Source organism: Diachasmimorpha longicaudata, chromosome 17 (assembly GCF_034640455.1).
Source record: "Diachasmimorpha longicaudata isolate KC_UGA_2023 chromosome 17, iyDiaLong2, whole genome shotgun sequence".
Taxonomy (NCBI): domain Eukaryota; kingdom Metazoa; phylum Arthropoda; class Insecta; order Hymenoptera; family Braconidae; genus Diachasmimorpha; species Diachasmimorpha longicaudata.
In genome coordinates this window covers 4,727,474-4,755,276 of record NC_087241.1, presented here as the reverse complement: position 1 = coordinate 4,755,276, position 27,803 = coordinate 4,727,474, and the positions used below count along the sequence as shown (strand labels likewise).

Here is a 27,803-nt window from a genome sequence, read left to right as displayed (position 1 = left end):
AACAGTTAAATTAACCGGAAATATATCTTCATAATTTCTCATACGTCTCCCTAAGACACCGGACCTCTCACAATTCCCTCGATCAGATATGTAATAACTAATCGATGTGATAGTGACGACGTGAGAATAAAAGGTATCAATAAAAATCATTCATTTGACTGGATTTAGATAATATCTTAAACCGGCCCATTACACATTCGTTGACAGTATTCCAACGCTTTTAGTTCCCATGGATTTGTTAAAATAAAAGTTGGTAAATACGAAATGTTGAATTTTCCGATAAACAACCTTTCTAAAAACCAAATAATTACCAACAATATCGTACGATCTCTCGTGGAAAGTAGTACCTCCTATGATATATGATTCATGAGGTGAATTGGACTTGTTGGGGGGATAGAGGGGGTTGAAGGGGGAGGAGAAGGGGGGGTGGGAGGGCATGGCAACGATGCATATACACTCTCTTGCACAGTGGGGAACATTGGAGAATGGATATTACGGGTAGACCTTTTCCCCCTCTCACTTCCAATCTTCTGGTGCGCATTGTCTGGCAGCCATATTGGAATGAGAGTGAGCAACAACGGGATTGGTTGGTTTTTTAACCAGCGATATAGACCCGCGCATCCCCCTTGTTCACAATACGGCTGGCCCATGTACCATAAGCCAATACCAAGATAGTCTATCAGTTGTCTTCATGGGTACCTTTCATCAAAGACATCATCTGGGGATCTCTTGTTGAAAGATTTTCACTGTTGTCTCTTTTTACCAATAATTTTGCCTCCATTGTTGGTGGTGATATTGGAGTACAAAGGAGTTGATGTGATTTTTTTGAGTTCCATTTGTTTGATGAAGAAGTGGTATCGATATCAGTGAAGGTGATTGGTGGTGAAGGAACAGTCAGGGACTGCTTGATGTGGGAATCCGGGACTTCTGGATGAAGCTGTGGGGTTGGAGGGGGTTTTGTGAGGGATTTACGTGGATTATTGCACATTGGATTAATCTGATTGAGGTACGTTGTCTTCAGTACAAATTATCCGGTTGATTAGGTCTCGTTAGCGATGAAAGGATGTGACGGTCGTGATAGGGTTTGCTGGGGCAGTTGTTGGTTGGGGATGGGGTACGTCTGGTGGGATAATCTGGGTAATTGTCGATGGACTGGCCAGCGACGGCTACCCAACGTCAGCCAGAGTGCTAACGATGTGTCAATGCTCGGACAACATGACTTTATAGTTCAGTTCGTGAGAATTTCTCGAACGGGAATAAGACATCACGAAAATCCGTAGATTAGGGATGTATTTGTCACCTGGAATGGGACAATGTATGCTGACGGATACATAGAGATGCATTTCACGTGGGTCTCCAACTGTTCAGAAAAGGAGAGGTGAACGGAACGAAAAGTGTCTAGTAATGCAGGAATTATTATCAGTTGTTATAGGTATGAGACGAACTATGAGAAATGATCTGTCGGGCACTGCTGCTGGGGGCGAGGGGGAAAAAAAAATGGAGAGAACTGATGTTGAATAGAAATCGTGGAATTGAAAGAGATTCGTGCATTAGGTGAGGGCCAACTTCCAGTTCATGATACTGCAAATTTTGGAATAGATTTTCCCTCGAATTCCTTGGAAAATGGTTTGGAAAGGGGCTTTTCTGTGAAGATTCTTTTCATTGACTTCTTCGATTAGACTCGAATAAAGATAGCAAAGCTCTCATCTTATGGAAAAATGAGCCTATTTTCCTAATTAAAGCGGTAATTCATTTTTAATACCGTTTTTAATTCTATTTAATTAAAAACGGTACCTGTCAATCACCGAGAGCGATAGGGGTCGCGAATTATCCGAAAATTCTCATCGAGTGCTCGGTAAAGCAAAGGAAAAATCAAAAAAAATTTGAAAAAATCCCAGGGAACTTTTTACACCTTTTGAAAGCCGTCCACAACTTGAAATGGCTTCATCCTTCGATTTTTGACTGGGGGATTCAGAGAGGAGGGTGGTACCGTGCCTCTCCAATTTACAGACAGCCATTATCGTGCGGTCGGACGCACATTTGGGCCAGACAATGGCTCCTACCACTCGTTAATGTAATAGGCATCCAAAAAGGTGCGACCTTCCTCCTCTCTCTCTCCCCCTCAACTTCGTGCCGCACTCAAAGTCAGCCGCATAACGAAAAGCCTTTACCTTCTGGCCCCTATCTTTTCTTCTTAGGATTTTGTTGCTCTCGCTCTGGTGCAGGTGGAGGCCCTACCTGAACCAAAAACGCTTCAACGCGTCGGTTCTCCGGGGAAATATTATTTTATGCGATTATTATCTTTAATAACAAGGCTTCTGTTATAAGCGGAAAGTCTTTTTTTTATTCTGTTGGAAATATTTGGGACTGGAAGGGATGGGTGGAGTGCAAATTAAGACCGACTTCATGGTAACTCGTTCATTTGGGGGACTTGATAGTGAATTTTAGGAAGTGGGTAGAAAAATTAATATTTTTAATCGTCTCCTGATGTTGGGAAGTCGGAGGTCAATTGATCAAATGATTATCGGTGATTCGTTGGCCCCAATCATCGCATCCCCCGTGAATTTTCGAATGCGGTGGATTCATTCTATGGATAACACAATACGAAACAGTTTAGATAGCGACTATAAATAGTTGGATAAACCTTGTCGAAACAAACGGAAATAGTTAATAAAGGAGGATATGGAGGGGGAGGCGGATGACGAGGCTTATTTCAGGTACAGCAGCCTAATTAACGACAGAGCATGTTAACATAACTGGAAACAAATTGGGAGAAATTATGGAAAAGGACAGGATCAGAGATCACAGATTTTCAGTTAGTTCTGCTATGATTTCCCTTCGACAAATCAACTTATTAATTATTAAAATTAAACAAATTATCGGTCTTAAATTGCTCCTATTCTAGAGTCAATCCCTTCGTGGTTCGCGTTTCCTTCGAAATATCCTCGAACATTAATATTATTCCATCTCAATGTTATTCTGAATCCTTCACTCGAAGTGTGTCACCCGATCCAATTAATGTCCAATTAATAGAGACCAAAAGGAAATACTCGACTGACATAATTTACGAATTTTTATTTAATTACAATTCAATATATTATGCACACAAATAATTGCTTTATAATTGCGAATAATTGAATAGTACAAATGGAATTAAGCCGGTGATTTCTTGCAGCAAAAATAACCTGAAATTATAATGTTTGAATAACAAAATGATTGCCCTGATTTTAGAGAGCCCAGGTAATTTCTATTTTTGACCGGGATCCGCTCATCCCACGATGAAGAGTAAGAGGATATCTCTAGGTAGGGAGAAGATTCTCTGTTGATTGGTCAGAGGGCGTGGACCTTTGGGTTCACCATAGCCAGCAGGTGGATCCTAGACATCCCCCCTTGCTCCTCCTTTGTCCCACAATTAGTTGCGTTCTCTCTTTTCTCCCCCGTTGGCTTCCCGAAAAATTTACCTGCTCCCAAGACTCGTCAGTTTTCAAGTGCTGTGCAACGGCGCCGATACTCGTTTCCGTTGAGTCACAGTGAAATGCATTTTTTCCATTTTTTTTTCATCGTTTCGAATTTTTAATAGGAATTTTCAGCGCCCTGGACCGAATTGATTCCGTGTTGGATAGGTTCTTGTGTGGTTTATCAGTTGGGGGGGAGGATAATTAAAGAGACTGTGGGAAAAATTAAGAATTAATAAGTGAATGTGGAATTTTGTTGGAGAATTAACGGAGCAACATGTTATCGCCGACCTGATGAGGTGAAGATTCCGTTAGGAAAGCGTAACACAGAAAAAACAAATCCTGAAATTAATTGAAAATATTTATGAGCTAAGAACAATCTCATCAACAGTTGTTTTGGATTTTTTTATTCTGTAAAATCCAGCTCCATCTGCTGTTGATCTGGAGGATGTGGTGGTTGGATTTGTGAATTGGGAAAATGAATTAGCAGTTGAAGGTTATCAGGAGTGAAAAATGTGTTAGTGAAGGATTATAAAAAATTTCAGGTGAATACATACCAACGGGTAGCCCAAGTGGTTGTGGTAACAGTACTGGAGAGAGCGGTGACCAGTTCCTGGGAGCTCCTTCATTGAATCTCGACGACTCACCGATCGGCCTCACCGATGATTCTCTCGGTCTGAATGATAGTCTGGGACTTGAAGATGATTTTGCATCGGAGCTGCTGAGTGATAGTTTGCTCGGTGGTGACGGGGTTGAGGGCCTGCTCAGCAACGAGTCGCTGGGTCTGCCCGACGGATTCAATCTCGAGGAGGCGCTGCAGCTTGTGGGCCTCAATGAGGTGCAACCAGAGGTAAATAACTATAATTTTCTTTCATAATCAGAACTAAACGAGTCTTCAGAGCTCAGAATAATAATTTCCTCTTCTGAAATTCAGGAAATAAAGCAAGAAGAGAAGAAGAAGAAGACTGACTGTGCGAAATCAAATTCCCCTGATCTCCCTAGTGGCAGTGAATCAGGAAACGATCGCAATTCATTAAGCAGTGACGATCTTGAGGACGACATGATTCACACACCGCAGTTCCATCATCCCCATCATTCTCACCGGCCCCTGCAGGTACGTGAAATTGTCTATCGTCTATTGAAATTCGTTCTTTAGAGTTAGGATCAAGCGTCAAAATCTGGCGATGATCCCTTTGCCTTGGGGTCCTTGATAGACGACTCCAAGACACCCGAACTTCTCTTAATTTCTAATGTCCCCAATCTAGAAACATCTCGCGTTTCAAACGTAACTAGGCTTTTCGTGCTGGAATTAATTTAGAAAGCTAGAAATTTTACTTCTTTATTCTATTTAATGTCTTCCGTCTCCCCCGTTTCCTCTCCACCCACGTACCAGATCTTCAATTTAATCTTAACAGTAGAGGAAGAAGTGCTACCTCAAATTGAGTCACATTATCTATTTCTGAAAGACGTTGGTCTTCAAATTTCTAAAATGGAACAAAAGTGCTGCAGTTGAGATCCTGGAGGCTCAATTTAAGACACCATTTTTCCATTCGCAGACTGACATCCTCTCTCTTGAAATGTCAAAACAAATCTCTTCCCATCTCCATACAACCAAGCCCCATCCATCCAATCCTAGTGCAATATTGCTAGTGGTTTTGTCGAAAACGTCGGTAATTAAAGGTTGCTCTGGTGATACGCTCCCTACAGTGATATACGAAGTAGGAAACACAGTAAAGATAAGAGTACAAGAGTACAGCCAGGTTTCTAGAGGCGTATGAGCCGTGTTGTTAGAGCGGCGTTTACGATCCATAAACAGGACATTCATTATTTACAACTGCGACCACGAGAATACCCCAGCGTTGATGCTCCATTGGATTGTGTATGGTAAGAAAAGAGAACTCTTAGGTACCATACAGCTTCAAGTATATACCGGCATCGCGTACCCAACAATTATACGTCGTAACTGTGGCTTAATGTAACGAGTCGATGTGCAAGTTTTGTAGTTAACCCGAGAACAAAAAAAAAAATATACTTTTTCACCTTCTAGGAGTACCTCTTCGTCGAGGATTTTTTGGTGTTAGAAGTTTTGTCTTGACGCGTAATATCGGGATTTATCTCACATCTGGCGATCGTAGATCCGCATCTCTCGTTCTTCACTTAGAAATTTACATTTATTTTTTGGAGTAGGAAATAATTCTGACAACTCAGAGGCTAAAATTACTGTTTGATTTTTTAATAATTTTTTAAAAATCAGCTCAAACCCTGTGGAATCATATATTCTCAATTGTCAATATTTTTAACTTCGTGAGGATGATTTTATGACACCGCTAGATCCAAAAATGTGTCCTGGTTTTCCTGGATTTTTATTTCCAACCACTACCATAAATAGACTCTCGTTCCTCCGCTATCGAAGTCCCTCATAAAATTCCCGCCTCCGGTAAATACCCGAGGAAAGGTTGATGTGACAGCAGGTGAGAAGAGATTAGATGTCAATGTCGCGCGTAACACAGAAAATAATTATTACGTCGTTACCACCGGCTTCTGATTGCCGAGAAATCTTGGCCGCTCATCGACTATTGGAAACTGTACTCAATCTTCAGAACGTCTCTCTCCATTCGTCCCACCACTTCCGTAGTTGACTGATATTCATTTTGACACTTGTTCGAAGCTGATTAATGTGCATTTGCCATTAATAATAGTGTCACTGAATAATTTATTTAATTGGTTAGCTCGATGCCAGTTCATTTGAGTCATTGATACCTCAATATGGAACATCTTTCTCCTAATTTAGAAGCTATCATCTGGCCTGTAATGTATACTCATCCTCTAATGATCTTTCTCCGAAGCGGAAGACGCGTTACGCTACGCACTCGGTCTAGGTATATCATAAAATATAAATACGTCAAGGTGAAATTTATCGCCTTGGCCTCTTCGTCCTTAAAGATATGCGTGTCAGTACCATATACAGGTATATGCTTAAACCGTAAGACTACTAGTAATCATGGAACAACTATTATTCTGGGGTGTAGTTGTTACAGACTGTGCTATTGCTACTTCCACAACTTCTGTTCTTGATGCCATTATGCAACTGATTTTTTTTACAATTTATCGCTGATTGTAATTGCCGTTTGTGAACATATTAGAATTGTCTGTTTATACATAGAGGGTTATTTACAACGCTTTCTTAGGAGGAAAGGATCTGTTTGTGGAAAAGATGTTAACGATCATCAAGTCCCACAGACTTTTCAGATTTTTGTTGAGATTATCAAACGCTAGAAATGAGAAATTTATGAGGATAACGTGAAACTTCACCTGATAATTTTTAGACAAGTTTAGCAGACCTGTGATGAGTCATTAAGAGTCATCGATAATTATTCGGGGATTGAGGACCTCTCTTTATACTGCAACTGGTGAATATTTTGTTTATTCCAGGGTTGCAGAAGAGAGAGCTGTAATGGCCGTTATCTCTCCTGTTGCCACATTTCCAAAAAATTAATGACACGAGACAAAAAATTATTGATTCGTATATTTACCTAGTTCTAAGGCTACTACTGTCCCCGCGAAACATGTCTTTCTCATCCAATGGGCCAATGGCAGAAAGAAGGTGATCCCCTACCTTCACCCAGTAGCGCCGGTTCTTTCCACGGAGATGTGAACGCATGTCTGGCTAGCACTCGCGAACAGCACGCGAGTTCATCCAGTCGGTTCTCTCCAGGTGTCCTCCTGACAGTGGCGTTATTTCCACAATTATCGATAATTCTTTATTCCGCGAGATAACGCGTCTCACCAGTGTCGCGTGTTATCAAGTGCTATTGTTAAATCCCACGAGTTGGTAATGGTATTTTGTGCCCGAGAAATGTTATCTGTGGAGGATATATCGCACTACCGCGAGGTCCAACTCAGTCCACTTCCCATTGTCAATCGAACGTGACCTTGATTGGGAAACTGAAGAGACTCTGGATTTCACGTTGAGCTAATATTGTCTTTAGAAAGTTTCAAGTGTTTGGGATAAGTTAAATAGAGAATACGAACGAGAAAAATAGTTTCTCACTGATGACAGAGGTTCAGCAGCCCTTCAAGGCCCATAACAGCGCAAATGATCGGTCTGAATTATCAACCAGTTTAGAATGTTGGAATCTCATCGTCGACGAGGGTATTTTACAGGTAGTTTTGGCAATTCCAATTTAATTGGAGAATTTTACGAATATTTTTTATGATCTCAAAGAAATATTAATTTTTAAAATATCAGTTGAGTCAGTAATTTCATCTGCAGTAAATCCTCAGCTTCTTTATTATGATAATTAATTGTCTTCAGTGACGAAAGTTTCAAGCTTTTCGGATACACTACGAAGCGGAACAAGAGCTTTTGCTCATTTCTGTCATTAAAATATTTTTTCTTGTCAAGATCTTGAATTTCATTCTGACATTTTCCCCTCGTCTGTTGATTTTCTTGAGCTCATGAAGACGACACGTGAAAATTCGTGCTAATAATTACCTGTGCATGTTATTACGACCTTTTTCTCCACCCCAGCAAATGCAACCTAGTGATTACATACGACTGAGCGTGGAGAAGCCAGAGGTATCCTCTCAAGTTGATACATAATGAGTGCTAAATTAATGTATTCTGGATTCCGAGACTTGGTGCATCACGGGAGAGAAGAAGAACGAGGAGGAGGGGGTAAAAAAAATATTAATAATGAACTAGGGAAAATTAAAACGAGAGAGGCCGAGAGTCTCTCGTATGTAACCTCGTGCGTTATTGTGCGACTTGTATTACGCAATGGCAAAAAATACCGCACGACAGTTGTTCAACTCGAACCATGTCATTTTTGGAACTTGTGTCTCACGCAAGTGTCGTATTAACACTGACCTTAGTCACCTGTAATTGCTAGGTTTTTATGGACGTTCGGATACTGCGTAATGGAGGAGACTAGATTGTCTAGTCGTTTTCACGATTTTAATTAATTTTTTCATTATTTTATTTCATTCTTCTGCTCTGGTTGATCTCAACTATTTCCCCGGGCGTTCAGAGGGACAATTATTGTCGTCAGAATTTTTTCGGGGCATTTAACGTCATTTTGAAACGTGAAACAATTTTTTTCGGAATTTTTTGCCTCAAGTTTTTCCTTGTTGCGCTAGAATTTTTCTTCTTCGGAAAATAATTCAAAGTCTCATGTGGTTGATATGAGGAGCACATTAGTTTTTCCCAATTCCATGACTGGATCTCCTTTCTAAAAAAATAACTCCACACTTATCCGAATAAGACTTTTTCACTCGATAAAAAAGGATTGACCAACAGGAGAGGCACAACTAGAGATGAAAATTGACGGATGAGATAATCATCAATTATTTTCTCATCAGGCGAGTCAAGGTCATGCATTGAGTGGAGGAACCAACGAAAATTTTTCGTTCCACCGAGGTCAGTGTTTTTTACTCCTGGGTTGAGATACAAATTTAGGAATCAAATCGAATAATTAATATGGGGAGAGAGGCTTCGGTGAAGGGTCTTGTACTGACAGCTACGATGCCGTTTTACAATTTATGAGTGGTACCTCAGGTGAATGCTGATTCACCGTGGAAAATCTCAATTTGTTGTATTGTATTTGAAAGTTTGGGGTTGACTTCAGATTTTAGACTTTTCCTTGTGGATTTCAAAATTTATCTGAAAATTTTTCCTGGAAATTTTTTACTCAATTTCTCATATAATTTTGAAACCTGCTATTTAGTTATACATTAGCAACACCATCTTAAATTTGTTATAATTGCGAAATACACTTAATTACAGAATCTAAAACCTATTTAATAGCCCCAATTTTCATCCAACTCCAATGCCACTGGGACCATTACCTAGTTTCTAGTTGAATCATTCTCTATCGAGGTACCACACACTTTCCCATAACTTTATGGTTTTATCCTCATAATATTTCCACGTGACGACACCAATGGCTAATCATAATTATTTTATTGCTCTTCATAAAAAATAATCCGTTGAGATGACAGAACAAATCCAATCCCCTCAAATAAAAAAGGACCGAAAGCTTTAATGATAATTAACAATGGCAATCATTAGCAATTAATGCTCATTTCATTGATGGTTTGCATTCGCATTACCTGCGACTGACCTTCATTAAGCCTCATCAAGTAAAATTTGCCTTGAAGAAGAGATAAATTTTCTAATTAATTAATCAGCCAATTCTTCAATCTACACTATTCTTCGAATTAACGTTTGGAAAGTCCTAAATAATTTTTTTCTACCCAACGAAGACTTCTCCCAAATTCTGTCAGTATAAGTCACTTCTAGTCCCGCACAAATTTCAAAAATTTGTCAGCTCACTCCATGGAGTATTTACCTAAGAGGTAATGACAGGTACGTTCGCCTGTTGTGGCTTTTCACAGTTGAAAATCCGATAATTTGAGTCGCCTAAATGAGCCCGACCATTGGACTAGCCACAAGGTTTTGACAGAGAGTGGGGACCACCCGTGGGCCCAAGTCGTGTTTAACCATTCCCAGGATTACCATTTTTCCCTCCAACAAGTACAAGTGATTATTTTTTCTATGAGGTACATTCGAATGTAAAGTAAACCGCAATTTAGAATCATTCGTTGCGCCTTGAAATTCCTTTTGTCCGACAATTCCGACCAGCTGTCTTCTATCAAAATGACATTTGTGCGTTATATTTCATTCCTTTTCTCAGGGTAATTGCCTCACACTGCTCTCCAGGCACGTGTGTAAGGTCCAGCCAGAGAAATCAGGCATTTGTAGCAATGGAAACCGTGGCCCTTCAATTATTTAAACAAATACCATACGCTATTAAATTTATTTCGTCGTCGTTCGAATATTATCTTTCACGAGAATTATCATTTCAAATTAGTTCCAGTTTAACTCAATATCTACATTTATTTATAATAACTTAGCTCGTTCAGGAATTTATTTAGGGCATGGGCTCTCGCTAGAATTATTATAACAATTTTTATTGTTACGATTACGATAAAATTATTGGATCCTGGGGTTTCTATGATCTTCACGAGTTCCAGCGTTTGTGTTACTCGTCCTGGGGCGAAATTCTACAGTCGTATATTATCGTTGAATCCCAGTACTACACCTCGTTGCGGAACATTCATTACCTGCGATGTTTTTTTACCGAAAGCCCTCGAGGAGGATTCTTTGTGGGCTCATAAAATCCAGCTTGATTCAGCTCGTGTGATAGCTGATTTTTCACAGAATCGATTAAAATTATGTGCTATTTCACAGCCCTAGCATTATAAAATTTTTTTTTTAAGTCAGTTTACTTCTCCCCGGGGTAATTTCTTTCAGATCTCATTTTCATTTGGCTTCTTAACTGGCTACCGGTCTTCTTTGCAAGCCTCCACCTGGGTTTTTCGGTAGGGCGTTATTTCTCGAGGGACATAAATCATGAGATTATGATGCTGGAGCGCGAAAGATGAGCCGTAATTAACGAGTGTAGAAGTGATCATAACACTGGCCTCACCTTGAAACGATTTAGAGTCTTTTCGATGAGGGACAGTGGGGGATATTTTCAACCCATAAAGCAAACGAAAAATCCCCTTTTCAGGATTTTTTTTCGCTTGATTTTATTGTTTCATTGGACCGTTGGTAATTGTTGTTTCAATTTTGCACAATTTTGTAGCAAAAAAAAATTTCTCCACGACTCGTTGTGGGGATTCCACTCGTATGAAACGCAGTCCCACATTATTTGTCTGCAATATTCACTTGTTTACTCAGAACCGAGGCGTCGAGGAGTTGAGTAGTGGTCTGAAGGATCCTTTCGACCTGGTGACAATATTTACCTACAACAGGAGTGCGTTTCCACTCCGTGAGTTACAATTCCTCAGCTTTATGACGTGGTGAATGAGATGGAGAGGGCCAAGGGAGTCGTGAGAAAGGACTCCTGATAAATGCAGATGAAGTACCTCCGGGGGAATTGATAATAGAAACAGAGAAATTGCGGATGAGACATTAGGGGACACCAGTAGGGGGTTACACCGTGTTGATGTGATAGTAGGTGCCTTCCTCATGCCTCTGGTGTTAATTCAATCCCTAATAAATTGTAGGAAGGAGCCGCGGATTATTATCATTAGAGAGTATGAATTAATGATGATGAATCATCGAGTGGAGAATTTTCGTTAAGTGACAAGGGCATTTTCTCTTTAGTCTGTCACTCGGAGAATTGTTTTCTTTATTTTTTCGGACGTGACATTTTTGAGAGGACATTTTCGAGCCATTAAATAGCGTGAGAACAAATTTTTAGAGACACTGGCAATTAATTTTAGTCTCGCTCTAATTTAATTGAGATAATTTTTGGACTGTGAGGACATTTCATCGATGAAGTTATCAAATCCTCAAAACACATGTCAATTTACATTGGTTACAGTACTTTACACAGTTTCCGCATGAAAATGTACTTTCAAGAAGACGAGAAAACGCGACGGGAGATGTATTTACAGCACCTCACCAGGATTCTTGAGAGCATCTGTTGGACTTATGCGCTGTGAAATGCATAATGGAAGTCTGTGTTAGCATGTGAATTCCTCCTGAAAAACATAAAAAATTCCAGACTAAAAAAATATAAATAAAACAGAGAGAGAAAAAAAAAATCGAATGAAGATTTGAGGATCGAGGAACTTCCTGGGAGATATTTTTAACAACAGGGAATTCTCGTTCAGTGAATATATTCTCGTGCTCACCTGTTAGCCGATGGTGCAGGTCCTAATTCCTTGCACCAATGTTTTCATTGAAAACTTTCCCACCGCAGCCCTCATTCCCTGCCCCACGTTGAGAAAACACAGCGTCAGGGTTTGCTGGGTGATCGCGACTAGCGATCCCCTGATTGAGTTGACAAGTTGATCGATCCTGACAAGTGTCAAGTGTCGTTGTATTCAAGTCTTGCCAGTGCTGTTGTTCAACGTTTCCTATTTTCATAAATTAAATTTCATAATAAAAAAATGCAAAGCAAAGCAAATGTGTTTATTAAAAAATCTTATGGACAACAGGTTTTTGACATGACATCATATCTGTACCAGAGCAATTTGTAATTCAATTTGAAAAACTAGTCAGAAAAATCTTCCTTCTGTCATCACCCATCAGACCCGAAGAAATCCACCACTTCACAAATGAATCGTCCACGAGGAGAACCCTCTCATCTAACGGTCATTCCCCATCATTTAATTCCCGTTTTACCGTCTTTAGGACCACCCTACCTGCCAGTACCGACTCCAGAAGAAGGAAATAGCGCTTAGACTGGCCTAGAAGGTCCTCGACAGTTCTCCTCAGCCATCTGGCACCTTGCCTCCGATATCTTCCTTCCTTCCTCGGTTTCACGAGCATGAGATTGCTCCCACTCTTGCACTCACATTACCATCCTCTCCGGGTTTACAGTCATGCATAAATCACATCTCTGGGACAATTACCCCTCATCCCCATTTGTCTGAAAAAAGTCTGCTAATTGTATTAAATAATTCCAATTTTTCGTTTGTCATATTCACTGAGTTTTCCATAAAAATTCCATAATAAACTCAAAGCAGTGATTAGAATTTTCTAACAAATACGAGGGGTTTTTCATTTGATTTTTTTTTTTCTGTACAACATTTTCTCATCTCCCAGCATTATCATCCTCTGATTTAATACTCACGCATAAATCAAGTTTCTGGCACAATTTCTCGTCTTCTCCATCAGTGTCGTCAAATTAATGCCAGTCAAATCACTGAAAAAATGTGAGGCCAACGAATTAACGAATTCAATGAAATAATCTTCGTCCCGAGGAAGATTAATGTGAAAAATCGTGAATTACCCGATGGCCTCGTTGGATTTCCCCCGGGCTTCCGGAAACTCTCTTACATATTACTCAGGATCTTGAACATTAGTGACAGCACGATGAAGAGAAGTTGTAAAAAATAATGGATAAAACGATGATTGTAAGACATCTCGGCCTACATTTTCCCCTGGATACACAGCAGATGCGCTGACAAGCGAGAATTCTCTTGTCGTAAAGGCGTCGCGCACCGCAGATTGCGCGCATCTCCACTGATTGATGCACCCAACAACAATCCGCAACTCGGCAGCCTTTACCTATTCATCTTCTTCTTGCTTCATATACCGTGGTGCATTAGAGTCACTGCCAAGAACATTACAGACAGCCTACCGCACTTACACTCAATCGAGGGATTGTGTATAAAAAATTGCAGACACTGTTAAAAAACTGTCCATGACATTGCATTGAAAATTTCAGGGAATTTTGTCTACCTAAATTCGAAATCGAAGGGAAGAATCGAGGCCAACTCTCAATTGTTGTATAAACATTAAGAAAATCAGAAAAATTTAATGATTAAAAATTACTGGCTGATTGTCCATAAAATTTCCATTTTTCAGGTCTCAATTAGATTTTCTATTTCGAACGAGAGGAGATCTAACTTATACATGAAAAAAATTAGAAAGTTCCACTGAGGCATATTATTTAATAATAATAATATGAATTCTAAGAATACGTAAGATCTATAAAGTCATTGGTTATAATAAACAATTTAGAAGCAGTCGATTTCCATTTGCTAAAAATTGTTGTAAATATGTTTCCATCTGGCACCAATACATTATCTGGAATTAAATCCACAGATTAGAAAATGTAATTGTGACCGTGTGGATGATCTACGAATTTTCCAATCATTCTTTAAATTGAATTACTCGAAAAATATTTAAGATTTGAAGATCTTGAAATTCACAGTGTGATTGTGAGGTACCTGTAGCATTTGGATTACCTGAAGTATGCATATATTCAACATAATGTGATAGGAAATCTCTCGTCTAAGGATGATTGATGACTCAAATCTTAACACGTAAATTCTCAAAGACTATTAATAATATTGGGGCCCTTCTCTGCGCATACCTTTTTTTTTAAACTGAGTTGCACCCACACACATGCAACGGGGGGTCTTACGTCCGTCTAGTTGACACCTGACAGACACAATGGTTCAAACATAACGGGTGAACGTGGAGGCTCATTAGTTATGTAAAAATGGATTATCATATTATTTTGTTTATTTAAGTTTGAACATTCGCTGGGAGGTTTTCAAGATACAACAAATAAATTACATGTTATAAAAAAAATAGCAGATAATATATTGTTGTCTCCTACATTTATCCATAAGAAAAATTAAGAAATAATTAATTTAAGTGCTGTCACTAAACTTCATTAATTTTTTTTATTGTCCACAGGGTCGTGTGCCACCATTTATGCGCACCATGAGCATGGACCAGAGATGGCCAGACTTGTCGACGTTCCTGACGACCCCAGATCACTTCACCCACCCAGCTCATCCCTACCCAGGACACGGCATAAGTCATCACAGCCATTACGACGCTCAACGTAATGTCCTTCTGCACAACGCCACCCTGGCACCCCCAGTCGGCGATCTCAATTCCACTGGTCCATACCACCACGCCGGTAAGGAAACCCTTCAATGATTTTTCAAAATATATCTATATACATCCTCGCATTCCATGACAACTAAATTCCTCGAACATTCAGGTGGTCCATCGAATTTTGGATCGGCAGTTGCCACATCGATGAATCTCACCAACAGCAGTGAACCAATGGGACCTGAGAACACTGGGGCGTACAAATCTGAACCCAGTGAGATGATGTATTACCAACCACCAACCACCGACTCTATGAATCAATCCTCGGAGACCCTCTTCTCTTCTTTACTTACTGAGGAGGACTTTGCGCTGATGGATATGGGAGTAAATGAAAGTAAGTGCACTCTGAGTATTATTTTATATAAATGACGAGTCCCCAGAAGAATTTGGGACAGAATAGGGCCTGTTGACGATTTTTAAAGTCATTTATTACCGAAATAATGTTTTTACATCAAATGTTTTAATTCATTTTAGAAAATGAATCACTTAATCGTTATATTTTTATTTGAATCCTTATCTTATTATTTCATGAAATCATTTTATGGATAAAAATTATTTTTGATAATTCTATCCGTTATTTATTAAGGTTAGTTAACTAGTCTTTAATGCCCATAATACATTATTGATATTTAAAATCCGTCGTTGATTCCGCCAAAAGAGGTCTGTGCGAGAAAATCTTTCTGTTAACTTGGAATTAAACGTCAAAAAGTCTTGTCGAAGAAAATAAATATCTAATGAAATATGTGACTGGTGATGAGCGGGTTTACCAGATCTCCTCTGGCTCGTTTGCACCGCCATCTCCTCCACCACGAATATCATATCCCCCAAAGGCATCGCCAACTCTAGAATCTCCACAATATCCTTCTCCTAAGAAGTCAGGAATAGGTTGATCAGCATTAGTCAGAATCTGCACAAGGTCTTGCCTTATAGGAGCATCACGCGATGGGTCGTAGAAGCTGTACGCCTTCCCCTGATTCCCTACACGTCCAGTGCGTCCAATCCTATGCACATACTCATCAACTGCATTGGGCAAATCATAATTGATCACATGAGTGATATTCTTAATGTCTAATCCCCTGGCAGCCACCGAAGTTGCAACGAGAATGGGCTTCTTCCCAGTTCGAAAATAAGAGATCGCCAGTTCCCTCTCCATCTGGAGTCTATCCCCGTGGATGCTGGTACTGGGAAAGTCATACTCGCACAGATAAGCAGCAATAAAATCTGTACCCCTCTTGGTCTCCACGAAGATCAGTATCTTCACAGGACAATCAGGGCCCGGTTTCATCAGATCATCCTTGTGCTCCTCCAGAATTTCCTTTAGCTTCGCTTTTTTATCTTTCTTTTCGACCTCATAAATCATTTGAGCGACGTCCTTGGCAGCTCCTCCAACGATACCAACAGTCAAGAACAAGTACTTACTCAAGTACTTCCCACAGAGTCTCTGCACCTCGAAACTGAAAGTGGCGGAGAACATGAGAGTCTGTCTCTCCCCAATGGGCACCATCGATGTATGATTCAGAATCTTCTCCATGTCAGGCAAAAATCCCTGATCCAGCATTCTGTCGGCTTCATCCAGCACCACAAATCTAATGGACGAGAAGTTGATCCTTCCACGATCGAGGAAGTCCTTTAGCCTGCCGGGTGTGGCCACCACAATATCCACTCCACTACGAAGTCTGTCGCCCTGATAAATTGTCTTGACTCCTCCATAGACAGCTGCACACTTGATCACTGTGTCCTTGGAGAATTTCAACGCCTCACCATAGATCTGATCAGTCAGTTCTCGAGTTGGTGAGAGAATCACCACTTGGGGTTGGCAGCCACGATCAGTGAGAATTCTCTCTTGGGGCTCGGCCAGGAGCTGCTGAATTATGGGGATCAGAAAGGCCGCTGTCTTTCCTGATCCGGTCTGGGCGCAGGCCATCAGATCTCGACCACTCAGAATATTTGGAATTGCGTGCTTCTGCACTGGTGTCGCCTTGCTGTACCCAGATTTTTTAATGTTGTCCATGAGGATTTTCCTCAGATTGAGCTCATCGAAGTTCTGGACTGGTGGCACTGGATCGTCTCCTGTTATTTTCACCTCAATGTGGTTGTAGTTGTCGAAATTTATTCCAGCTGTGTTCTGGGGTATGAACATGTCGTCCTCAGAACGCTCGGGGGGAATATACGTCACTGGTGGCTTCTTCTCCTCACCATTTTCCCCATTTTTTCCATTTTCCTCTCCAAAATCATCATTTCCACTTGGATTCCGACGCCTGTTGTCGTAGCCATTCTCACCGTTGTCATTACGACGACGACGTTCTTCACCGTTACCGTTACCATGACGGCCCCCATGTCCACGACCCTGTCCATGTCCACGTCCACGTCCACGTCCTCGCCCTCGCTCTCCACGATCCCAATCGCCTGCATCACCGCCGTTGTCGTCTTTATTGTCGGCCTCCCAGTTGTCGCCGCCGACGCCGAAGCCGGATGATTCGGTCTTCTGACCCGTGGTCCAGTCGTCTGATTGTGGAGGGGCTGAGTAACCACGTCCTCGGCTGTAGTTGGTTCCCCCACCGAACTAAAATTTTGGGGAAATTGGTTTAAGAATTCTCAAGGATTTTATGCTAAAGATAGTACAGATTTATTTATTTTCAATTATCAGAAAACAGTAAATAATAATTGTAATCGTTGTAATAATTACCGACGAGGGTGCCATTGGCGGATCAAAAGTAGGCTCGTCTTCCCAGTCTTCATCCATGTCTCCAAATTAACCTTTGAACGACAGAACCCAAATTACAAAGAGAAAATGTTACAACGGGAAAAGCTGTACTAGCACATGCTGCAGAACAAAGATGTTTCTGAGAAAAATTGAAACAGAAGAGGCGTGTGTGGCAGGGGGAAGGGGGATCTGGAGAGGCTCATGAAAATGTCGATGTAAACACAACTAGACCTCAGTCTGGGTGGCTCAATGTATCAGGACAAAAGAATGCCAAAGCGAAAAAAAAAACCCTCTAGAAGTTTCACATCATAAATTCTTTGAGAACTGTACGGATTCACACCCAAAAAAAACAGCTCGACTCATTAACAATCAGATAAATAGGGAGATTCTAGATTTTTTGGCCGAATATCCTATGAAAAAATACAAAGACCGGTAATAATTGGGGCTCGTCGCCATTATGACCTTTTCACGATGAACAAAAGCCTGAGCTTTCATTTTATCCTCAGTCTGAGTTCCTTATTGAAACCAAAAATGTAAAAAATGATCACAATAATACATGATAACGTCCAGTCCCGAACCCTCAAGGGATCTCGCGAGGTAAATTACTTGTAAACGTCTGAATGAAAGAAAACGTGCGAAATCGGCGGCAACCCTGTGCCAGTACTGAAGGTCGTTCCCCAAGCACAAAGAAAAATGAATTATCAAACAACTTACGTCTGCTTATTATCGTCAAAAAAACGCAGCAAAATGTGCTTCAGGATCACGGGAAACTATGATTATGTCGTAAAATCGAAGATTCCGCAGTCAGATCGTACAGAAACTGACGAAATCAGAGATCGACTAGGAACGTCGAGGACTAACGACGGAATGACGTGTGACTGACCAACTTTTAGTGCCCCAATTTCAAGGTACCCCCTGGGCAAGTACTACCAACTTCGATACAATTCTGAGAGCGCTGATTGGTCCAGGAGTTATGGTCGCTCCCGGGGGGAGCAATGGAGGACTGGTCATTGCTGCCAGTGTGTATAGGACGGACGAAATAATTACAAGATTCAGGGAAATTAATCGATGGTATCGATTCTACCTCACGGGGAAAAATTGTATGACTTTGGGGGAATATTCTTCGGTGGTTGTGTGACTGAGTAAAAATTTACTCAAGCAGTGGATGAAAATACCGAGGGAAAAGCTTTCTGTAAATAGTGAGAAAAAAGGTATCGATACTAATAATTAATATCTCTCCAATCAATGATGCGATTTCGAGGAGTCAGGTGTCATTGTGAAGCTGGTGAAAATCTTTTTGAACATAACAAATTTTAAAAACTTTGACTCTGCCAGTCCAGAGATATTTGCGATTCATCTGGTTGAATAATTAATTTCTGAGGCCTCGACGATCCAATTTGCATAAATCAGGTCCCATTTTAAAGACAAAAATATCTTCAAAATGGAAAAAAAATGTTCACTCTGACAATCCTTAGTTATTGGCGATAGTATCCGATCAATTTTTAGTTCAGACTAGTCCCGGAATTTGTCTGTCGTTACGAAATATAATACGAGACCTGAAACAACAAAAAAAAAGGTCGACACCTCGAGAACAAAGGGCCTTTCTGAGTCAAGACAGAATCCCCTCAAAATGATTTACTTTCTGTTATGCATTCAATCCTCTCGTTGTTGCCACATTTTTACTCTCACCCCACGATATTTTAGCATTGAGAATAATATGACAACGTCTCAAGTGGTCTGAAATACCGGGCCATCGATTGAAAGTCACCAACAAGTCAAGTTTTATATCGACAGAATCGTCACGACGTTCACCAATCCAGTGTGAAGGGGACAGACTCGTCCCCTGGCTTTTAAAAGCCACTTGGATGTTCCTGATTCCCAAAAAACCTTCCAGAGTACAGAGGAATGGAACAATGATAACATGGAACAGAATGGAACACGTCATCCATTGACAATCATCACATTTTTCTCAGATCCAAGGCTCACCAGTTTCCCTAGTACCTAGACGACGTCCGCTCGTCATGCGAGGATCACATTTTCCTCATGTCAGTTGTGAGACGAGACATTCATGAGTCAAGTGGTAACGTGGCGCGTGGTTCAAACATGTAATGAATTATTTTTTCGTAATTAACTCGAGGTGTGATATCCTGAGGATCTCTGCTTAATCTGGGGCTAAAGGTGTCCCTGAATGAATAATTTTCCAAGTTAATAACTCTAGTCTGGGGAAATTGAAGTTTAAAATGTTGATCGGATGCGGGAAATATTTGACAGAATGAATGAACATGAGGGATGGAGGACATGTCATTGGAGGGGCTATTAAAACCCTGGATATGCAATTACAGATGTGTCCAGTGGTACATAACCGTCGACCAGGCACGTCTGTAGTTGCATGTACGTTACTGTGTCTCAATTCCTCGGATATGATTCGGCGCGCGACACCGAGCATTTCACAATCTTTTGCCAGGGAGTGACTCATACAATCTCGGGATAGAGACTCTGTAATAATAGAATAACGCAATTTACCTTCATGAAGTCATGTTTTTTTTATCGAGATCTGATGACCGTTGGCTGATGATTTATTGGGGAATCGACGTGCCTGACAAAGTAAATCACTTCGTTCTAGGGGTGCTAGGGTTGTCGTACACCTGGGGTAAAATGGACACCCATTCCAAAACGTTTCATTCTTAATTTGGAAATTTTTACGTTTTTTTAACGACCGGAAATAGATTAATGTATGTACCCAATGAATTATAAACAGTCGTATTTTTTTTTTCATGTAATAAACAATTTTTACGATACATCCGTGAATATTTAAATAATTTAAGACACTGATGGTTTCAAGAATTGTTCTGGGTAGTGTAGGACCCGTTGAATTCATCATCAGGGCGCGCAATTTGAGTCACATCTTTTTGTTGAAAGGTGATGATGATGATTCATCCTGGGATGTGTTTAAACGCACGTCTCACTTTACTCATATCTTTCATTAAATACGCATTATCTTAATAATGACTGGTTTTACAAGGAAACATCACTCAATATTTTTTTTTTGAAATCTAATTGTCCACAAAAAAGGTCTCTTGACATTTTGCCCAAAAGCCCTTCCTCTTCGGGTAAATTACAGTATTGAAAGACGATTTATCAAAAAATTATAAAATTTCACGGAACAGCTCAGTTATTCAACGTGAATTATCTCGACGATAAGTGACTTCCCAAGGAAACATCATCAGACTTTTTTTTCTAGATTAAATGTCCAACAAAGCATTCATTTTTTTCTCCCCGATAAATTCACCGTTCCCCAGCGAATAAAACTATAATTTCGCTTTCATAAACAATGAATGAAATTTCATATCTTCCTCGACCAGAAGATCATCCAGTCGTCAACGAACCACATATAACCGTGACGGAGTAGTGGGGTGAGTCATTGAAAGAAACCTCGATGATGCTACACATGCCAATCTGTTCGTGCTTTCTCAAATAGCAGCAACAGCTCCGGCTCTCAGTTCTCCCTCACATCCTCACCCGCATCATCCAGATGGTTGTACGTTAATTCGCGTATTTTATGGAGTCGTCAAAACCCATTTGACAATGAATTAACAAACCGCAGTGACAATGCCCGCGATCGGTTGACACTCGCGACTACTAAGTTAGTGGTATCTGGTGTTTCGAAATGAGCGGACGCTCTTTCATTTCCTAAACGATCGCATGTCATGATAACTCAAATAATTAATTGATTAATTGATTAATCGCTGTCTCGTTGTCAAGTGTCAAGACTCCGAGAGCGTAATTTCACTCTCAAAATGGAATTACGATTGGAATTATGAATGAAGTGAAGACAGCGAATTGCCGAGTGTGAAAAATCGTGTAGCAATTGCAATTAATTATTGATTAGTTCTGATTTTTATTTAATGGTGGCACTTTGTTCTTTTCAGTGTTACATTGTACTGTGAAATTGCGAAATGATATCGCATTATCATAAGATAAAGTGTTGAGTAATCTGGGGATTTGAAACCGAGTTTGCGATGTCAGAATGGATAAAATTCCCTCCAAGAGACTGTTATTTCGTGGGATAAAATTTTTACATCAAAATGAATTTTGGGGTGACTGGTGGTGACTAGTGCCAAGTGAGGATTTGATCAGTGATGCCAGTAAACAAATCGGATTTAAAAAAAATAGATAAAAAATATAAAATTGTTAATCTAGAATTTATTCGGAGGATTCGGTTAAATTTCTGAATTTTCTGAATGTCGAGCATGGGAATCATCGTTTACAGCACCAGTAGGTACCTGTGATTATGGAAATACGGAAAATAATTAATGAAGGTCAATTAATTGATCTCCATGACGAATACAAAAGTAAAAATACACATCGTTAGATTGCTCGGGTTAAATCGAAACTTTGTGGAGATCGGCTGAGTGAAAATTCACGATTTTTCTTTTGTTCTCGAGAGTTTTCAAATCAGATCATGTTCTTTCGATGATAAAGGAGATAACAATAATATCCAACCTTTCCGGGGAACGTAAATATCTCTAGATCGGTTGTGGGAAGTTCTTCGTAATTTTTTTCATTTTCAATATCTTTTTGAGACCTTCGAAATAATTCGTCACTCGTCCAAGTCCAATCATTAGATCCGCTGATACCGGACATTGAACGAAAGATGATTTTCCGCGGAAGGGGATTACGATCTTTCCCTGAATTTCCATTAAAGTCAGGGCATGTGCGACAAGAAAAAGCCGTTCAATAATCGGTATCGTTCTAATCATGATAGCGTGGAAAATGTCGAGTCATCGCAACGTCATTAAAATTGTTTACAAAGTGGAAGTGTGTGTTTATGAATTCATGAACTCGTGTGTGAAGTATGAATGAAAAAAATGGGCAAATGATCATTGCAAAATGACGAAAACCTGGATGAGCCTGAAAGCCCAGAAGTTACAACTGATATCAAATTATCGGTGTGTTATTGAACGGATTACCCGTTAGTTTCTCCAACTGTGCTAATCAACTTGGGACAGGATATTAACGGATGGATGAATATGCGGATGAGTGTTTTTATCGTACGGGCCAATGTGCCAATACCTCATGCATGATTTATCATTTTCGTTGTGGTATTGTCGTGTGACTGGAACTATTGCTTAGTCAGCCGACAATTTCTTCCGTCAATTCTGGCATCACCGTTTTTTTTCTCTCATTTTTATATTCCGGTCAGGCTGATGTTGATTTTAATGAATTTACCACAAAATTAATTGCAAATCAATCAACAATATATTAACATTTTTGTTGATAATTCGAACATGAACATGGATTGCCTTTGTTACGGGTAATTTTACAGAAATAATTCTCCTGACATTTCCTGTCAGACCTCATCACACCCAAGATAAGGCAAATTGACAGTTTCCCTTCTATTCTTCAAAATTTCCTCCGGTCTCTTGTCAATTGCTCTTATCTCTCAGTGGAGATAAACACAATACAACGTCGACCAGGTCGATCTGAAACGCTAGATTTGACACCTGATATCCGCCATAGATCCAACTGTACAAAAGATATTCTCTGAATTGTGTCGGTGGCATAAAATTAATGTCAGCGGATCATTCTCTCACGTCTTGTTGAATTTCTCTGAAAGTCTGTCAATGTCGATGAGTCAACCGATACGAATGACTCTCGCTGATCTCAGGGCCTTGAAAATAACGCTCTTATCGTTAATAAACCCGATTGAATTATGCAATAATTTCCGCAACTCATCTATTTGTATCTTGGCGTTGAAATTTCCATCCAACAAAATGCATAAATAATTATGAATTCTCGGTGACATCAGGTCGATTGATTTATATCTTATTGGCTGACAGTGGCTGTGGGACTCGTTGATTTTCCAAGAAATGTTTGTTGACATTTATTTATGATGTTTTTTTTTATTGCTCTGTTTATCGTCAGGCATGTACTCGATGAGAATGCTGGACAACAGCAGCAACAATGCGTCAGGACCAACAGGTGCAGCTGCATTGCCTGGAGTACAGGGGGCGGGTAATAATGGAGGATCTGGAGCTGGTGTTACCTCGCTGGGAGGTGTCACTGACGAGAGGATGGACGCATCCAGTGACAGCGCCGTCAGCAGCATGGGGAGCGAACGTGGACCACTATCTGATGGAGAGTGGATGGAGACTGGATCCAATTCCAGTCACACACAGCCTGATTCACATTATTCCATGGATTATGCGAGGTAATTGTTCTTGGGGATGACCTAGCAATGAATTTATGATGACAGGGACATCAGAATAATTTTTCTTTTTTTTTTCATTTCAATAATTGAATTTTTACAGACAAAGATAGAGAATAATTTTTAAAAAATGAATAACCGATTATTCTTGCAGTAAATATCGCATGCCATATGACTGCAATTACTCGATAGGGGGGAGGAATGGAGGGTCACCACGTTGCCAAGCTGACCGGATACCTCCTGTTGCCCAGAAGAAGCACCAAATGTTTGGGAAGAGGTGTTTCCAAGAGCAAGGGACTGGTGAGTGGTTGAATCAATGATTAATTCTAGATGAACTTATTCCCTTGCTCGTCAGAACAATTTTCTAATTGTTGACAAGTTAAATCGTTAGTAATTTTATTTCATGGATTGTGCACAGGGTCTTTGCTTGGTGCCAGTCCCCATCCAACTACCCCAATAAAGTACGAATATGATGCCCACACCGTAGGTGCTGGACCTCCGGGTAATGCATATTCAGGACCAATTGAAGGCGCAGCTGGACCTCAACCGGAGCTCAAATACAGTTGCAGTGTTGATTTTTCACGACATCAAGCCGGTAATTAGCCAATTTATAGACTTGGAATTTTTTCGACCAAAAAAAATCTAGAAAAGGTTTTTATTCTCGTTCTCTAATGAATTTTCAATATATGTTTGTTGAATTTGATTATCAGTGCCACAAATCCCCGGAAGAACAGCTTTGGAGCATGTTCACCATAACCACACGTACCACCTTCCTGGTGACAACTCTGGACCGATGCAGAGACCATTGTCGCGTGACAAAAAAGGTAAAGGTAGATATCAAATTAATTTATGAATATGAAATAATGAGTCTTCTATTCTGTGGTATTTTTAATTAGTTTCGATGGTAAATTTTAAATGATTTTATCACAGCACGAAAACACGACGCAGACGAACACTTGACCAGAGATGAGAAGAAAGCGAGATCCCTCAATGTCCCGATAACTGTTCAGGACATCATAAATTTACCCATGGACGAGTTTAACGAACGTCTGAGTAAATACGATCTCAGTGAGCAACAGTTGACGCTTATTCGTGACATAAGAAGGCGTGGAAAGAACAAAGTAGCGGCGCAAAATTGTCGCAAACGTAAGCTCGATCAGATTATCAGTCTTGCTGATCAAGTTAAGGAAATGCGTGATCGTAAATTGCGTCTTATTCGTGAACGGGAATTTATGTTAATGGAGACACAACGGGTTAAAGCCAAGTATCATCAGCTGTATGCTCATGTATTCCAGGTTTGTTGAGTTTAAGCATTTTTTAGGAACATAACTGTCTTGTGCCCTTCTGGAGCCCTTCGATCTCTTGATTCTGACCTTTTATGTTCATTGCAGTCGATGCGAGACCCAGATGGCAACCAATACAGTCGTAACGAGTACAGTTTTCAGCAATCAGCCGAGGGAAATGTTCTCCTCGTACCAAAAAATCAGACAAATTCCCATCACTCGCGATCATCGACAATGGAACCAAAAACAAAACCTGATCCTGATCACAAGGAATGAAATTCATGTTATCGTCCTCCATTGCGATTGATAATCAGGAGATCACCGTTCAAAATATGTATTCAACGTACAGTAGGATTGCGTTGGTCACGATGAACCGATCGATGGATAAAACAACGAAAACAATAATCAGCAGGTTAATAAACTAATAAAATCAAGTCTGAGAATTTTGTGCAGCTGTAGATCATGCTGTTGAGTTTACCTGGACGATGATTAACTTCTGGTGATGCTTGGCCATGAGAGCTGAGGTACTGAGTATTAACGGCGATGCTCTAATAGCTCTACCAGAGGCCATTATTATTTATCTCGCTCAAGTTAATGAGGGAATTGACGAATGCTGAGTGTTTAAATGCCAATGAATGATTAAACCTACCTCGATTTTTCAATCATAATTTCATAGTGAAAATTATTCTCGGTGAGTTTGATAAAGCATTAATCAAGATAATTAAGGAAATGTTGTTCAATGTTTCGTGTAATCGGATATGAATTTATTGTTAATTATTCGAAATGAAAATGAACGAGTCAGGGAAGACGAAAAATAATTATGAGCCGATGATTAAATGCGTTTCCCCATCCGGATTTTATTGATTATCTCGATGATCGATAGGAAGTGGTTTGAAGAGGAAATGTAACAAGATTTCCGATTTCTTTGTAGCCAATGAAATTGTCTACAAAAAAATCAGTGAATATTCAATAGACATTTTCACATCAATCGACTCGTTCTCGGTGTCATTCGAATTTCGCAATCACGAAGAAACGATTCGTTTTATCACTTCGGTCGTGAGATTAAACGAGAAAATGAAAATCGAGGTTCCGCCAGACGTGAGGGATTAACGAATCCCAGATATTTCTCCCACCCAGTACTTTAACCTCCTGCGTGACCGAGGGACAAGAGAAATCCACTGGTTCAAGAGCCGAAAAATTATTTTGTTTTATTGTTTTGGCGACAGCTGGTGTCTGTTCAACCCTGTGCATTCATTAAAGACAAATGCTTCTTGTAAAGATTCACGTACAAATTTGATTTGTATAGATTAGTTTAAGAAGGTAATAGGAAGATAATTCAATCGGGAAGTGGGCAAAGTCAACGAGTTTTTAATGATTGTCCCTGAACCTAAACGAGATATTCTCCAAAAAAAAATCACTGAGGGTAAAGGACTGAAAAATTTCAAGAATTGTCAGTAGATCTGTAGATTATCTACAGATTTGGTTGTCCTCACCGGAGAGGTCCTCAGAAATTGTCACCTGAACCCCAGAATCATCACCATAAACACAAATAAAATTGTCACATTGAGCTTCACCTTTTCTACCACTCAATCTAAAACGAAAACTCGAATGCATCATATTGCGATCACTGAGTGATCATACAGCGCATAAATTGTAACTTGTTAGGTGCTAAGTAATGACAAAATCCTCCACCTGTCCCCCAGAGAAGGACAGGGGAAGCGAAAAGGGGGAAAAACTAATTCCACCAGACCAGTCGTAATGAGCGAAGGGAAATTAATTTTCCATGGAGATATATTTAAAAAACTTATTGTGCAACAATATGAAGGGGAAGATAATAGATAACATTTCCTGCAATTTGTGCATTTAACTGATTTATGACGCATATTGTGGTTTGATTAATAAAAGGCAAATGATTGAGGTATATTCTGAATAAATGCAAAGTTGATGATTATTCATAAATCTATGAGAAAAAAATGAAAACCTGTGCATAAGTGACTGCTGCATTGCTACAATATTTATACTGCATACACTGTATTGCGATATAATGAAAAATTTTAACTAAAGAATCAATATTTTTATATAATGTTAACAGACAAAGAAAATAATAAAGTTGATAGAGAGAAAAAAAATAACATAATTCAGGTATTTCACATTTGCCTTTTTATGTAAATATCTATGTAGCTAGTATAATTTTTCTATAAGTATATTGCGTAATTATGCTATACGATATCATTAACGAAAGATGTGTTTAAAAATTAAACGAAAAAGACGAATAAACGTAAGGAATCTATTACAGCTAATTCGAGAGATGGAAAAAAATTATGTAAGGGTAGTTTTGTTTTTTTTTTCGTTCTCGACTGTTCATTTTGACGAATGTATTTACAGTACTGGGTGTGGGATATAAAGCTTTCACGTACCGTACTTGGCAGATAGAGATCGAGGTTATGAGTAATTTTTTTAATTTTATTTATTTTTTGTTCGGAAAATAAAAGGAAAATGAAGAAAATTACTCGAACAAATTTATTGTCCCACCTCTTACATGGGGGTTTTGTATAAGACTTGCATTTTTAGATCTCTAATCGCCATTTTCATTGTATAAAGAGGATTTAATAAAGTATATGGGTTACAGGAATCATTTTTTAATGTTTTATTGCTGTTTTCGGGTACAATATTTCGAAGATGTAAAATTAATTATTGGTTGCGCATCAGGTGAGAATTTCAC

General features: G+C 39.7%; 2 protein-coding genes across 9 annotated transcripts in view; one reads left to right on the top strand and one right to left on the bottom strand.

Annotated features, from left to right (window-relative positions):
- Cnc (cap-n-collar) overlaps positions 1-27,713 on the top strand; it is a 53,383-nt gene extending 25,670 nt beyond the window's left edge. For 5 of the 8 annotated variants that reach the window (XM_064136669.1, XM_064136665.1, XM_064136671.1 and 2 more), the window contains exons 4-13: positions 4,001-4,305; positions 4,390-4,569; positions 14,683-14,911; positions 14,996-15,220; positions 23,516-23,801; positions 23,953-24,098; positions 24,217-24,393; positions 24,509-24,628; positions 24,729-25,093; positions 25,190-27,713. In XM_064136669.1, coding sequence (XP_063992739.1) covers positions 4,001-4,305; positions 4,390-4,569; positions 14,683-14,911; positions 14,996-15,220; positions 23,516-23,801; positions 23,953-24,098; positions 24,217-24,393; positions 24,509-24,628; positions 24,729-25,093; positions 25,190-25,357 — 2,201 coding nt within the window. In that variant the 3' untranslated portion in view covers positions 25,358-27,713. The remainder of the gene's footprint in view (positions 1-4,000; positions 4,306-4,389; positions 4,570-14,682; positions 14,912-14,995; positions 15,221-23,515; positions 23,802-23,952; positions 24,099-24,216; positions 24,394-24,508; positions 24,629-24,728; positions 25,094-25,189) is intronic. The other 3 variants (XM_064136667.1, XM_064136668.1, XM_064136666.1) reach the window with 3 other exon arrangements.
- On the bottom strand, positions 15,293-18,528 carry LOC135170663 (ATP-dependent RNA helicase vasa). Its single transcript, XM_064136680.1, has 3 exons — positions 18,305-18,528; positions 17,573-17,643; positions 15,293-17,449 (listed from the first exon to the last, which is right to left on the bottom strand). The coding sequence occupies exons 2-3, from the start codon at positions 17,627-17,629 to the stop codon at positions 15,650-15,652; spliced, it is 1,857 nt and encodes a 618-aa protein (XP_063992750.1). The 5' UTR covers positions 17,630-17,643; positions 18,305-18,528; the 3' UTR covers positions 15,293-15,649.
- Positions 27,714-27,803: the final 90 nt, after the last annotated feature.

Coding starts and splice junctions, on each gene's coding strand:
- LOC135170663 (XM_064136680.1), bottom strand. CDS start 17,629: ATGGATGAAGACTGGGAAGACGAGCCTACTTTTGATCCGCCAATGGCA. Junction 17,450..17,572: donor CGCCAATGGCACCCTCGTCG/GTAATTATTACA, acceptor CCAAAATTTTAG/TTCGGTGGGGGAACCAACTA.